The sequence below is a fragment of the Eptesicus fuscus genome, chromosome 14, assembly GCF_027574615.1.
Source record: "Eptesicus fuscus isolate TK198812 chromosome 14, DD_ASM_mEF_20220401, whole genome shotgun sequence".
Taxonomy (NCBI): Eukaryota; Metazoa; Chordata; class Mammalia; order Chiroptera; family Vespertilionidae; genus Eptesicus; species Eptesicus fuscus.
This window is the reverse complement of record NC_072486.1, coordinates 42,325,019-42,340,256: the sequence shown is the minus strand read 5'-3', so window position 1 is coordinate 42,340,256 and position 15,238 is coordinate 42,325,019. Positions and strand designations below refer to the sequence as shown.

Genomic DNA, 15,238 nt, shown 5'->3' with positions numbered 1-15,238 from the left:
TTTAAAAAACTAAACTTTTAGTCCTTAGCAAGCCAGTGTCCTGCTGGATTATAGTATAGATAATCCAAATAAGATTTTATTAGTTAAAGTGAAATAAGCTTAAAAATTTTGTATTCGAGAAGACACTATAGCCTGAATTGAGCTCAGAGCTGTATACCTTTTCATTTATTAGTTACTTGAATGTCTGTCACTTTGGTACATAATCTATCTTCTAATATATAAAGTAGTGATTCTTAAGCTTTGCACTCAAATTACCTGAGAGTACTTATTAAAACTATTATTCAGGGCTGCAACTACAAAGATTCTGATTCATTAAGTTTAAGGTAGGGTCCAGAAATTGGAATTTCAAACAAGCACCACAGAGGATTCTAATATAGGTGGGGTACATTTTGAGAAACATTCGCCTAAACAAGATACAGTAGGGTCCGTCAGAAGTTTAAAAATTGTTCATTTCAATTTCACTAGTATTTACTGATTGTTAGTATATATCAGGCACTTTTGAGGAAGCATTATTAAAGCTTACATTAATATTACAGACTATTATTGTGTGGGTTAAAGATGTTTTTATAAAATTAGATAGCTGCCCGACTGGCGTGGCTCAGTGGTTGAATGTCAACCTATGAACCAGGAGGTCACGGTTCAATTTCGATTTCATTCCCAGTCAGGGCATATGCCCGGGTTGCAGGCTCGATCCCCAGTGTGGGGAGTGCAGGAGGCAGCTAATCAATGATTCTCTTTCATCATTGATGTTTCTCTCTCTCTCTCTCTCTCTCTCTCTCTCTCTCTCTCTCTCTCTCTCTCTCTCCCTTCCTCTCTGAAGTAAAAATATATATATTTTTTAAAATAAAATAAAATTAGTAGCTAAATATGTTGCCATTTTTTTGTTTATAAGAAGCGGTAGTTGGAAAAAAATTCAACATTAAAAGAAAGACAGTTTTTTAGAATTGGAGGAAAATAAAGTGTTGGCTCTGTAGATTTGAATAGATTTGATTTTTTCATTTCAAGCTGTCCTAAGGCATTAACAATATTAGAGTGAAATGTATATCTTTGGTTCTTTTCTACTCACTCAATATAAAACATACCCAATATTCAGTATATGACATATGGAATTGTGTATAATATTAATGACATATACGTGTGTGTATGTATATGTGTGTGTGTGTGTGTGTGTGTGTGTGTGTGTGTGTGTGTGTGTGTATGTATCTATATAATAAAAAGCCAGAGGCCATAAGCGTCACAACCGGAATGACCGCTGGTCCAGTCACCATGAGGTGGCATTGACCACCTCTTGGTCCCTACCCCCTGGCCCATGAGTGGCGGCGGGGAGGGACTGGGGACTGGTGAGCGAGCTGAACGGCTGACATCTTGGTCTCTGCCCCTGGCCTGCAGGCTCCGATGGATCAGCGACGGTGAATGGGGGAATCGGGTGGTGGTAGGAGGACTGGCCTGGCTGTCAGGCTGTTGGGATCACCAGCTCATCCCTGGCTGCTCCGGGGCTCAGGCCTGTGGGAAAGCAGGCGCAGGCGACTTCACCTCCATTTGTGTGTGCCAGGCCGGCCGCTGATGGAACGCGCTGCCCGCTTGGGGCTACTCACGCTGGGTTGGGTAGGTCGCGGGTGCGCCCCACAGCTTCCATCAGTGCCTCAAGCCCCAGCAGCAGCAGCAGTGGCAGCAGCGGCAGTGGCCCCGAGTGGGGAACACTCACATGCGCATGGAGGTGAAGTTGCCGGCACATGCTTTCCTGCAGGCCTGAGCCCCCGAGCAGCCGGGGATGAGCTGGTGATCCCAATGCCTGACAGCCTGGCGGCAGAGGCAGCATTTGGCCTGGGGACTGGTGAACAGGCAGAAGATGGCCCTGATCGCAGGAGGCTAGGCCTAGGGACCCCACCCGCACGATTTCATGCGCTGGGCCTCGAGTGTGTGTGTGTGTGTGTGTGTGTGTGTGTGTGTATCTAGGTGTCTATTATCTACTTCTCTCTCTCTCTCTCTCTCTCTCTCTCTAGAGGCCTGATGCATGAAATTCCCACAAGTGTAGGTCTTGTTCCCTCCGGCAGCCAGCAGGCACCTGGGACCTGGGCTTTCCTCACAGCCCTGGCTTCGTCCAGAAGGATGTCCAGTCTAATTAGCATATTATGCTTTTCTTATTATAGATATTAATAAAATCATACAGGTTTCAAGTATACAACTCATTTGTTAACATTAACATTTAAAAATTTTTATGTTGAATTAAATTTTTTTTTCATTTGGCATCTATACTACTAGTATACTAATAGTATTGTATGTCCATAACTGTATGAACAGAAAGCAGTTCCCCATATTCTCTTGCTCCTTTTTGTTTTCAATCTAAAAAATTGGTGATGTGCTTTGGTAGTCTGCCTTACTTAATGCTTCTCAGAAATATATGGTGTGTCTCTTTCATGGAATCAGGATGAGGAAAATTACTTCAAAGCCAGACAGCCTAAGCTCTTTTCCTTTATCTTCCTTGATGCTTCAGGGTTTGGTAGTGGTATGCAGCTAATATAGGTGGCAGTGACAGGAATGACAGCACTTTTTACCACTTGCTGATGGAAGTACAAAGCTGTCATGGTTGGATACATCTTATAGAGGTCTGTAAAAACAATTGTGTGAATAGAAGGGTAGATACATAGGATTATTTTACATTTTATTTTATCACGAGGAGAAATATTATCAAGGGGAGAAATATTGTCTTAGTTTGCATAGCTCTTTTTCTCCCGCAAATATGGATATTCTTTCAAAGGTGATAGTTTTCGTATTAGTGATGAGCCTAGTTTCCCATTTGTTTTTATATCTCAGTGCCACTGTCTTCCAAATGTTTGTGAGTTGTAATATTCTAATAGTCTACTTCTTATGGTACAATAGATGTTATTATATGTAGGGTGTCCCAAAAATGTATACATACACTTTGAATAATTATAAAGGCAGTGTTTATTAAAATACATTTCATTTTCAAAATTAAGCTATCAGCTGTTTAATTTTCCAGTCTGTCAGTTGTGATTTCTTTTTTTAAAAAAAATTCTTTTCATGTTTTGAATGTTTTCCCCCCCCATTAAAAATATTTATTTATTTTTAATTGAATTTATTGAGGTGACATTGGTTAATAAATCATACAGGTTTCAAGTGTACAGCTCTATAACACATCGTCTATTTACTGCATCATATGCTCACCACCTAAAGTCAAGTCTCTGGTCTTTGTATTTATGATTCAGCTTTTATTTTGTTTGTTAGTTTATTTGTTAGATTCCACATACAAGGAAAATCATATGGTATTTGTCTTTTTCTGGCTTATTTCACTTAGAAAAATATTCTTCAGGTCTTTCTATGCTGTTGCAAAAGGTAAAATTTCCTTCTTTTTATGACCATGTAGTATTCCATTGTGTCAATGTACCATAGCTTTTTTATCCACTCATCTGCTGATGGTCACATTGGTTGATACCAAGTCTTGGCTATCTATATATATAAAAGCCAAGTGACCAGAATGACCGGTCGCTATGACGTGCATTGTGACCGGCCCAGTGATGGGGGGCCGGCCAGCCAACCTCCTGCGGCCCCTTCCCCTGGCTTGCCCCGCCCCCAATCAACCCCCCCGCCCCAACCTGATCGGGGGCAACACTGACCGGCCAACCTCCTGCGGCCCTTCCCTCCCCATCGCCGGCCTGGCCTCAATCAGGCCCATTTGGGGGTGGGGCTGTCAACTTCCTGTGTCCCCTCCCCCCAGCCGACCCCCATTGGCCCTGATCGGGGCTGGCCTGCTGGACCCTACCCATGCATGCATTTGTCTCTGGGCCTCTAAGTTGTAAATAACATTGCATTGGACATAGGGGTGTATGTATTCTTTCGAATTAGTGTTTTGTGTTTCTTTGGATATATTCCCAGAATGGGAATTGCTGGGTCATAAGGCAGTTCCATTTTTAATTTTTTTAGGAAACTCCATACTGTTTTGTATATTGGTTGTACCAGTCTGCATTCCCACCAGCAGGTTTCCTTTTCTCTATATCTTTGCCAACACTTTTTTGTTGTTGTTGATTTATTGATGATAGCCACCCTGACAGGTGTGGAGAGTGGCCACAGGGTTTGGACAGGTTCAAGCCTCGGACTAATGAGAGGGCACAGTCCTCTCATGGCCACGTGCAAGTCCCAGGTTGGAGGGCAGAGCCCTCCCAGAACAATTATAGCCAACAGCTATAGTTGTAAGCTTAACCTATGGTCCGAACACGTGGCCCCACGTGCCTGAGTGATGTGGGCTTGATAGAGTTCAAGTGCATGTAATTGAGTAGGATCGAAACCCACCAGAATGTTCTAAACATCTTGACCACGCCCTTACCTTGCCTCGTGGCATCTGGCTATAAAATAAAGACATGGCTTGTAGTCCGTGGCACTGTCTCTCCATCCGGGTGCAGCGTCCCAGCCAGACCCAGCTTTTATTCTCTTGTCTGTCTTTTCTCAATCCTTCACCGCCCCCTCTCAGGGTCACTGAACCTGGCTGAGCTGACGTGGCACATAAGGTGCCCTGGGGCTGAGTATGCCATGGCTGTGCTGGCTCGCCACAGACAGGTGTGAGGGGATATCTCATTGTGGTTTGAATTTGCATTTCTTTGATGATTAGTGACGTTGAGCATCTACACTAATAAAAGAGTAAGATGCAAATTGACCGTACCTTCGCGATGCCCACCAGACAATCAGGAGTGAGTATGCAAATTAACCCAACAAAGATGGCAGGTTAATTTGCATATGTAGGCGCCAAGTGGCTGGGGCTGGACGCTTGTGTCGTTGCCATGGCGACGACACTGGCGTTCTGCACCGCCCCAGCTGCTCCAGGCCTCTGGGCAGCGTGGGGAAGGCAGAAAGGCGGCTCTGGGCCGGAGCAAAAAGGCGACTCCCGCTGGACTGAAGGCGGTGCAGGCAGCCAGGGGAAGGAAGGCCCATTCTTGCACGAATCTTCGTGCATCGGGCCTCTAGTCTTTTCATAAAAAGTCAGTCTTCAAATTAGTTTTCTTCTGTAAACTTTAACCTACAATTCTGTGTTCTCTTTGCATTTCTCTAAGAGCTGATCATCTCTGAGTATTTTATTTTATTTTTAAAAATATATATACTTTATTGATTTTTTTATAGAGAGGAAGGGAGAGGGATAGAGAGTTAGAAACATCAATGAGAGAGAAACATCAATCAGCTGCCTCCTGCACACCTCCCACTGAGGATGTGCCCGCAACCAAGGTACATGCCCTTGACCGGAATCGAACCTGGGACCTTTCAGTCCACAGGCTGGCGCTCTATCCACTGAGCCAAACCGGTTAGGGCCCTGAGTGTTTTAGATCTTTTTTCCTGCCTTATCTAGGTTTAATTTTCTCTTTTATAATGGTATCTGAGCTCCTTTCCCCATAACATTTATTGTAATTTATTATTATCTCATGGTTAGCTTTCTTTGAGTTTACTGCAGTTCCATAAGGGGCTTAGATTTAGAAGGAGTGCATATAATTAGCTATCTCTGAGATGTAAAGAAAATAGGCTCTAAAAATTTCCTTTAGTTTTTATTTTTCATCTTATTTAGTGGAAAGGGAGAAAAGAAATAAATTATTTTACACTTTTCCCTTTGCTTCTTCCCACCATTTAGAAAAGTAATGTGCTTCACAGTTTGTCAGGTCACCTTTCTTACCTTTAATAAGATGATCTGGGCTGTAGCTTGAAGCTATTTATTTTAACAGAAAAAGGTTTAGGTATTTGATATTTTATCAATATTAATTTTTAGAACTATTGCTGTATGTTTTTTAATATTCTAAAATTATTTTTATAAAGCTATTAAGTAATGAAGGGGATATGTGTATAATGAGTTAGATGAATATAATTATTTTTAAAAAGCAAAGGATATTTACATTTTGTACTTTATATACCTTGACATTTTTTCATTTATAATTTTTTATAATTAAAAGATTACTGAAGAAGAAAATATATTTAATGGAAAAACTGAATAAACTAATATATAAAATTATAGTACTTTAAAACATCAATTTGAAATTTTTATTTTGAATAGTTTTTAATAACGAACATTCTTGAATAATATTATTGATTTTATTTAGTTGAATTTGCTGCTTTGCCAGAAATGCTTTTTTGTTTTTGCCCTTTTTATCTATGTACTTTATACAAAATATAATTTAAAATTTCTTAGTTCATTGAGGCTAATCTTGTTTCTTATGGTTCTTTTTATGGCCATCTAAAATTCTTCAATCTCTTATCCCAGTTGTCTTTCTAGTCAGTTGGCATTCCCTATTGATTCTGCCTTCACATTGCCTGTCACATGTATGTGCTCCTTTGCAAAGCTACTACCAGACCTTCATTACGTATCCAGGTGATGGCAACAGTTTCCCATCTTCTGTGTTTTACCCAGCAACAGTTTTGTTTCTCAGCTTCCCATTACTGTTTAACCCAATCAACTTTTCTACATATTGCTGTTTATTATTATTATTTATGTAGCTCATTTCTAATTGTTTTATTCCCCTCCTCCGATTTCTCTGCTGGCATTAAAGGCCTTCTGCCTTTTGCCCCAATTTAACTTACCAGCTGAACTTCTCACAACTGTATTACTTCTAAAGAAAACAATTGACCATTTCCAGAATATGTTTCAGTAGCTTCCCTCAGCAATGCTTTTGTTTATATTGTGTGTGTGTGTGTGTGTGTGTGTGTGTGTGTGTGTGTGTGTGTTTTTAATAAGAGAATAGCTTATTGCCCTAGCTCAGTGGTCGGCAAACTGCGGCTCGCAAGCCACATGCGGCTCTTTGGCCCCTTGAGTGTGGCTCTTCCACAAAATACCACATGCGGGCGTGCACATACAGTGCAATTGAAACTTCGTGGCCCATGCGCAGAAGTCGGTTTTTGGCTCTCAGAAGAAATTTCAATCGTTGTACTGTTGATATTTGGCTCTGTTGACTAATGAGTTTGCCGACCACTGCCGTAGCTGGCTTGGCTCAGTGAACAGAGCGTCGGCCTGTGGATTGAAGGGTCCCAAGGTTCAATACCAGTCAAGGGCACTTGCCCAGGTTGTGGGCTTGATCCCGGTAGGGGGCGTGCAGGAGGCAGCCAATCAATGATTCTCTCTCACTATTGATGTTTCTGTCTCTCCCTCTCCCTTCTTCCTCCCCCCCCCCAAAAAAAATCAATAAAAAATATATTTAACAAAAAAGAATAGCTTATTGATTTTTAAAGAGAGATGAAGGGAGAGAGAGAAAAATATCAATATAAGTGTGACATCAATTGGCTGCCTACTGCACATCCCCCACTAGGGATTGAGCCCGAAACTAGGCATGTGCCCTGACTGGGTATCGAACCAGCAACTTTTCAGTGCACAGGATGATGCCCAACAAACTGAGCCACAACAGCCAGGATTGTTTATATATTATTTTTAAATCCAACATAATTTCTTTTTCTTAAGTCTATTAACTTTATTCTTTTCGTAGCATTTATCACATTCTACCTTTTTAATAGATACTGCTATACTTTTTATTACCTTGATTCTAGATTTTAAGCTCTGAGGGTAATGACTCAATTCCATATGAATATGAGTATTTGCTGTAATGCCTTCTACATTGTAAGAATTAAAGTGATAATTGCATTACAAAGTTATTTAAATGTGCAGTCATAAAATGTAAGAAAACCAAAGGTTTTATTGACTTTAGAAAGTAGTCTTGAAATTACAATGCTGACTAAAGAGCTAATAAGGACCTATTTTCTTTCACTTTTTAGGTTTTCACTTTTAAGTCTAATCTCAGTTAAATGAGGATTTTGATTTTTAGTGTCCAAAGAACTGAGATTTTGCTATAATTTTATTTGGAGTATTAAAAAATAGATCACCTACCTAAAAACTGACTTATGATGAGTGAGAAGTACAGAACTATTATGAATGCCATTTTTAAAAAAGCGTAATTATAAATAATTCAATTTTCATAATAGGTTGACCATCTGTTGGGGATAGTTGGTAGAATAATAACCTCCTTAAAGTAACAAATCAAACAAAAGAGAAAATGACAGTTTCATATTTTGTTAAGCTCATCTTCAGTTAGTTTTTACAATAATACTTCTTATTTTTATAGTTTTAAAGAACTAACCCAGTTAACTAATTGAAATTGATAACTTTGCTTGTAGTTTGTGACATATGGATAGAAAAACATAATTTTAAGAAGGATTCACACATTAAATTTACTTTTACTTCTGTTTCCTTTGCATTAAAAAAATTCATTCTAACATGAAAAATTACCATTAATGCTTTTTTGGTTAAAGTTATTTGAAATTGAAAAATTTATACATGGTGGTGAAAGTTGTCATAGGTAAAAAAATTTTCACCTTTTCATAGAACATTTAACAAAAACATTGTTCTATCTCTCCTCTCATTTAAGCTGAGGTAATTGCAAACATGTGTGTCTTTTTTTAAAAGCTAAACTTATAAATATAATTTTGATTGATATATTATTTAACATTAAAAAGCTATTAGAAATTGTCTGGTATGTATGCTTTTTCTTTATGGTAAGTCAGTGGGTATGCTTTTGTTTACCTGAAAGATCATTACAGGTGGGCAAAGATGCTTGTTAATTGTCTGTTTCAATGTCAAGTGTAGAAATAATAACAGTTAGAGGGCAACATTATAATATTTGCCATTTATTTATTATTTTGATAGATTACTTATTACAGAGAACAAGAGGGCTTGAAAGCAGTTTAGGCAAATATATTAGAAAAGTGTTTTTTAACTGAGTCCTTTGGCATGTATATAGACTTGAGGGTTAAAAATACTTAAAACACAAAGGGTTTTCTCTTAATATGAAAACTCTAAAAATAGTTGAATTTTTATTAAGATTATAAAACTAAATATTAAAATTTTACTTTACGCTTGGAAGTTCAACTATACAATAAGTTTAAATTTTTTAAATTAATATATTAGCAGACATTTTATGCCAAATATACTTATCAAATGAAAATTTTCCTAATATCTTTGTTTATGAATTCTTAATTTGTCTTCCAGGTTTCAAAAAATAAGTCCTACAGTATATTTTGTCAAATAGCAGCATTTCTTTAATTTTATAAAAGAGTAGAAAATAAGTAGGAAGAAATTAATTTCAGCTTTGCCAAGATTTGACATTGTTAGCATTATTATCGGAAGTAAATAAATTTGTTGTGTAACCTCAGGGAATTCAAGTTATTGCATGATGCTCATTTTCCCAAGGATTAGGGTATTCAGTAAACTTGACTGAATGAATTTCATTTATTTACATAAAAGTAATATGTTATTCAGTTGTTCAATAGAAAATTTAATTAAAAATGAGTTGCTACTTTATTTAGTGAATATAGTGTTAAAAATAGAATAAAATTATCTAGTTAATCAAATGATAAGGTAGCAAGTATTTGCCCACTTTAAGTAATTTATTGCTGTTTTTCTGATACAGTTATACTTAGCACTCATGAATAGATTATTAGATTATTACAGTTGAAAAATATTTGATAAGAATTCCCAAACCTGATATCTATAGTTAGGATTAGTAATTTCATAATTTTCCAACATGAGTTGAGGATTGGAGTCAAAAATGCTTAAATTAAGTGGTGTAGAGTAAAACAAATTGACAAGGTTTATTGCCACTTTAATGATTTTCAGAGTGGAAATAGAACTGTATTTTGAAACATTTGGGAGTTACAGGTAGGGTAGTAACATTGTATAAATTGTATTACTCTAAAGTTGCTATATATCTAAAATTAAAAATAGTTGACTTTGTTAAGCTTTTCTACAATAATATAGTCCTTTCTTTCTCCCTGATATTCAGATTTTATTAGTTAATTTCTATTACACAAAAAGACCAACTTGAATAATTTATTTTACTACACTGTTTTTGCCAGCAGACTGTATTAATTCCAAGCATTTGGCTTAGACTGAAGCAAAGTAAGAAAAGGAAGAATGATGCTGGTGCTTTAGTTTTCTTCCTTCTCTTTATTATCAGTTCATTTGTATAGTATAGACATAATGCCCTTGTTTTTAGAATGTCAAATTCTTTTTCATAATAAACTTTAAAAAGTTTCCCTATCTTGGTGTGCAATATAGGTTATTTGTTTTTTGTTCTTGAATATTAAAATCCTGATAAACCCTACAATTTCTACATTTAAAAAAAGGATAAAGTTTTATACATGGTTCATTATTTTTGGTGCATCAAATATTATAGCAAGTTGACTATTTCAGAAAACAATATAGTGGTACAGAAAATTCTGGATTGTTTTGATTATTTGGAGCTGTAATTTTGGTTCTTATGTTAAAATGCTATTCTATTTGTCATAGAAATATATCTATAGTTTGTGGCTTAGAAACAATATACTTTATAAAAAGAAAAAAACAAGGATACCTGTGTCAGTTATATTTTTAAGTTATAGACTATTTTAAGGCTATGTATTTATTATTTAGAAAATATGACTTACATGAATATCTTCTGATGGACATAATATTGACAAAATATACATATGATATTACTTTAACAAACTGCCATGCAACAAATACATTAAGTTATGAAGAAATTGAATATATATGACCTAATCTAATCTTGACATTTACATTGAAAATTTACAACATAACCAATACTTAAAATGTTTTTTCTTATATTTGGCAGTAATTTTACTTTTTACAATTTAAATTTAAAACTTCTGAATGTGAATTTGGTAAAACTTGGACTTTTCCTTAGTCGGTGACAACCTGAGGTACTAAACATTTTTCTCTTATTTCACTGTCTTCAAAAGTAATTTTATTTCTTTTAGGGTCTATCCAAGAGTTGTGAATTACAGCATTATTAGGCATGGGATCAGCTTCTACTATGGAAACAACTCGCTTTTTCATTTTACTTTTCAAGACCTTTTGAAATTTTTGTCTTGTGAATGCATATAATAGAGGGTGAAATATAGTTGTTCCATAAGCCATGACTAGAAAACACAGCCTTAATTTTACTAAAAGGTCACTTGGGCCTAAACATAAAATGGTGGTATTTAAAACAGAAATTGGTGTCCAGCAGAGAAGAAATGTAGAAATAATCAATAAAGACATTTTGAAGACTCTTTTTTGCCTTTCTCTTCGTTCACGGTGTCGTTTCACAGCTCGCCGGAGGGCAATTATTACAGAGACTGAAGTTCTTACACCAAAGACTACATTTCTCCCACCACTACTTTGTGACATGTCTGTAGTCTCATGTTGCGTGGTTAGAGAAATAGTCTTTTTTTTTCTTGCTTTCTTCTTCTGTCCTGTTGAAAATCTGGTACCTATTCGAATATTAAGAGCCTGAAGTATTTTGGTGTATGTGATTAACATTACTATGACAGTGAAAAAGAATATTGGAATCTGTACAAGCAGGTGGTAATACATCCCCAGTTCAGTGTAGTATTCATTTGTACTGACACACAAAAGTGTCTTATTTTCCCATGTATTTCCACTTCGAAGACTGAAAAAATTTACCTCAATAAAGGGAATCAGGAAAGAGAAAAATGAAAAAATCCAAATGGATATCATTAACATTATAGCTCTGCCCATTGTCAGAATTCGGTTTGCAGGTTTTACAGAGATGTCATATCTGTCCAGCGTGATAGCAAAAACGTTGATCGCTGTTGAGACACTTGCAAAAGATACACAGGCTTCATGGAAACAGCAGATAAGAGCAGTGTTACTTTCCAGTGAAAGCAGAAGGATAACTATAGTTAGAGGAATACATCCCACACAAATTATTACATCAAGTACATGAAGATTCATTGTAATAATGTTACTGACAGAGTTGATTAAGTTGGATTTCATGCAGTAAAGTACCAGTACGGTGAGGTTGCTGCCAAGTCCCAACACGATTTCTAACATGAGAAATCCGGTGAGAGACGCTTGAAAGCTTAATGGATATGATAGTGGTTGGTACATTTTGGTATTGATGTCATCAATGTCATCTCGAACTGTAATGTTAGATTCAGACTGCATGTTGATTTCCAGAATGGGAGAAAAACACATTCTTTTGGAGCAGTTGATTTTTTTCCCTAGAAAGTGAAATAGAAAAACTATTTGATTATTTGGCAATTTAAATGACATGTTCTTTGTGGAAAAAAACACACCTTTTTTATTGTGTACTTAGTTTAATTTTTAAGTTTGTAAACTATTAATGGAAAGCAGAATTAGGAAATAGCAAGGTTGCATTATTTTGATGTAAAAGGAAATTGGGTTCTCCTTTTGAAGAAATAACTATATGGGGTTTACTTTTATAGAGTTCAAAATTATTGCATACACTGAAAACATTCTACTCATGTGGGTTTTTCAAGCTTATTATTTGAGACATAGTATATTTTTTGTATAATAAAACTACCCATTATGCAAAACTGCTTTTAGCCCAATGTTTTAAGATTTCATTTTAAAGTGTTGTGAGTAGGTGGGAAATAAACATTGTTTTAATTTGTTCCAGTATAATTAGTGTAGGTATAATTATTCCCCTGAGATTTCAAATGACCAAGACAAGTGTTCATTTAGGAAGTAAATGGTATAGAGTACCAGTTTGCTTTAAATTATTTTGTTCATGTTCTTGATTGTAATTCATATTCACAAGTCAACAGTGTGATTTAGGGATATTTGGAGTTTTTTCCCTATAGAATTAGAGAAAGGATAGATATTTCACATTTAATCATGAAAATGCTCACTGAACTTTATAGTGAGCAAACTTATATTATAAAAATTGGAAGAAAAGGACATATGTTAAAGTAAAACGTCACAAAGCTTGGAACAATAATCACTCCTATGAATGATTTATTTTGTGACCACACCCTCTTGTATCTTGTGGAAGGAGAAAATTGAAATTTAATATCATATTAAGAAGTAGCCATTTTTGAAGTGGTTTTAAATACTATATCAGTTGATTTTATATAAGCAGAATTTTTAAAGTAAATAAAAAATGAAATTTTAGGGAAAAGGGAGAATCGAAGCCCATTTTCTGAGGAATCTTTTAAAGTTACACATCTCTCTAGAACCTTTTATATAAATCACCCTGTGTATAATTTTGAGGAAACTTTTAAAAAAACAACCTCTTGCTAATTCATGCAAATCTATATTTTAATATATAGAGATTTAGGGTAATTCATAAAACTAATGTCTGATTTTCTGGGCAAACTATCAGTAACCAGTAGTATATTCAGTTAAAATATAAAATCATCCAACCAACTATATTTCACATTTTGAGTACAGAATTTTGATTGCAAAATCATAAGCATAAATTAAAAGGCTAGTAATTTTAAGAACTTAGGTTAACCTCTTGATGTAACCTTTTATAAGTTCTAGAATACAATTTTATCTATGCATATTATTTTCGGAGTAATATTTCAGAAGCACAAATAAATGATAGCAATATTTCTTTTGAACTTGGTATAAAATATTACCAGAGGCACATATTCAAGTTAGTGAAGGTCTTAGCTAACATTGAAATCCTATAAAAATGGAAAATTTTAAGTGTGTCAAGTTTTCAAATTTTCTGAACTGACAGATTAAACATCATGTCACATCAGTTAGATTTATAAGTAAATAAAGCAGAAATGTCAAGTTAGGTAATAATGAAGAAAAATGCATCTCCTCTAGAGCAAGATTCTTTTCTTTTGTAAATGTTAAACCATGTGATGGGGAGCATGCATCTTCTGACCTACCTGTTCGCTGTTGCCTTATAGGCCTTTTGGCTCACTATAGCAGTTTTTCACAAATTGATGCATGATGTCATTGACAAATTTTGACATGAATTTTTACCTGACAGCAGTGAAGTAGCTGTGTTTTATTTCATGTCTTGTAGGCATTCTTTCATTTTCTCTCCAATACTTCAAATGCATGAATTGTGAGATTTAGTTGGCTGATGGATTTCTAAAGACCAGTAAACAATATTTTTGTTTGTTTTGTCTTAAAAAGTCACGACCAAGCAAAACTTCTTCAAATGATAGGAATTATGATTCCCTTTATAGAAATATATGATAGAGTCTTTTTATTTTCCAGAACATGTGAAAACAAAAAAGGTTTCTAGCTCCTAAAATGTATTTAGCCATCCTTTTGTTACACACTGTTTCTATAGCAGTCTTGATTATTTTGAAATGATTTCTAGATCACATAACTTGTTTTATATTATAAATCCAGTCCATGTTCTTTTGATAAACACCATCTGCTATTTAATCTGGTTTGTTTTCATTAAAAGAGGATATATAATTGGTCATAAAACTCCAATGGAAAAAATCCTTTAGTAATATCAATTAATACAAATATCTGAATATTTAGTGCAGAAAATACTTGCTAAAGCTTCATTTAGCTTGCTGGTAATATTTGGCATTCTTATTTTGGTAATCCATGTTTCATTGTTTCTTTAAGAATCAGTAGCTCCACAATTCTGGTATATTAAAGTATAAACACCCTCTTTAAAGTGCTCACCATTTTGTCTTCAGGATTTTACAATTATATTGTTTTTCTTTTTGTGGTTATTTTATATAGCATCTTCTGTCGATGATTACTGTTGATATGTTACATCCCAGCAGTAATGTAGACCTATACTCTCTGGTTTTAACTCCTTAGTAACTTAAAATAATATGTTACAAGAATATCCTGCAGTTTATAGTTCAGACAGCTAGGTAGATAGATGCTCGGTCGGATGCATTCTTCATATTTTCAGTTGTAAGTACTGAATTAGCTGCTGTGGGCCCTTGTGCAAAAGAAAAGAAAAGGTTAAGAAATAGGGCTTCCTAATAATTTCAGATTAATTGAAAGTTACTTTAGTTTTGTTTATTTTAACACTACATATAGCATTTGTTATCACAGTAAGCAAAACTGTATTTGTATAGCCACAGCTTATACACAAATTTAATGGTTTCTTTAATTACAATATTCTCTTTCCCAAACAAGGATTGTAAATTATTTAATAACAGAATTAACATCACACATATAACCATGAAAGAAAAGCTGTAGTTTTTTAAAGCTAACTAATTTCTGCTCTCACTTTTTAAGCTAACTGTATTTTCAAAGATTATGAGCAATTAGCTTATATTAAAAATACTGTCATTCCCTCATGTCTTTATAATAAATTGAACAATATTTCCTGCTGTAAAATATTGTAACTTGCTACATTATAGCACATGGTTTGAATTTAATTGATTAAAACAGATTTTATGGTAAGTTATAAATTTCCATTGAAGAATTATTTATGTAATTGAAATATAAAAGGTAAAC

At 35.1% G+C, this 15,238-nt stretch overlaps 2 protein-coding genes across 4 annotated transcripts in view; one reads left to right on the top strand and one right to left on the bottom strand.

Moving 5' to 3' along the window:
- The window catches only part of COG5 (component of oligomeric golgi complex 5), a 215,715-nt gene that overhangs the window by 50,334 nt on the left and 150,143 nt on the right, over positions 1-15,238 (top strand). The window lies entirely within an intron of this gene.
- GPR22 (G protein-coupled receptor 22) lies at positions 10,715-13,754 on the bottom strand. Of its 2 annotated transcripts, XM_054726644.1 has the most exons (3): positions 13,684-13,754; positions 13,296-13,297; positions 10,715-12,039 (listed from the first exon to the last, which is right to left on the bottom strand). In XM_054726644.1, the coding sequence occupies exon 3, from the start codon at positions 12,011-12,013 to the stop codon at positions 10,715-10,717; it is 1,299 nt and encodes a 432-aa protein (XP_054582619.1). In that variant the 5' UTR covers positions 12,014-12,039; positions 13,296-13,297; positions 13,684-13,754. The 2 variants fall into 2 exon arrangements, with proteins under 2 accessions (XP_054582619.1, XP_054582618.1); XM_054726643.1 differs by lacking the exon at positions 13,296-13,297 and having other exon boundaries at positions 13,685-13,754.

Bases quoted from the DNA above. Each gene is read 5' to 3' on its own strand.
- GPR22 (XM_054726644.1), bottom strand. From the start codon at position 12,013: ATGTGTTTTTCTCCCATTCTGGAAATCAACATGCAGTCTGAATCTAAC.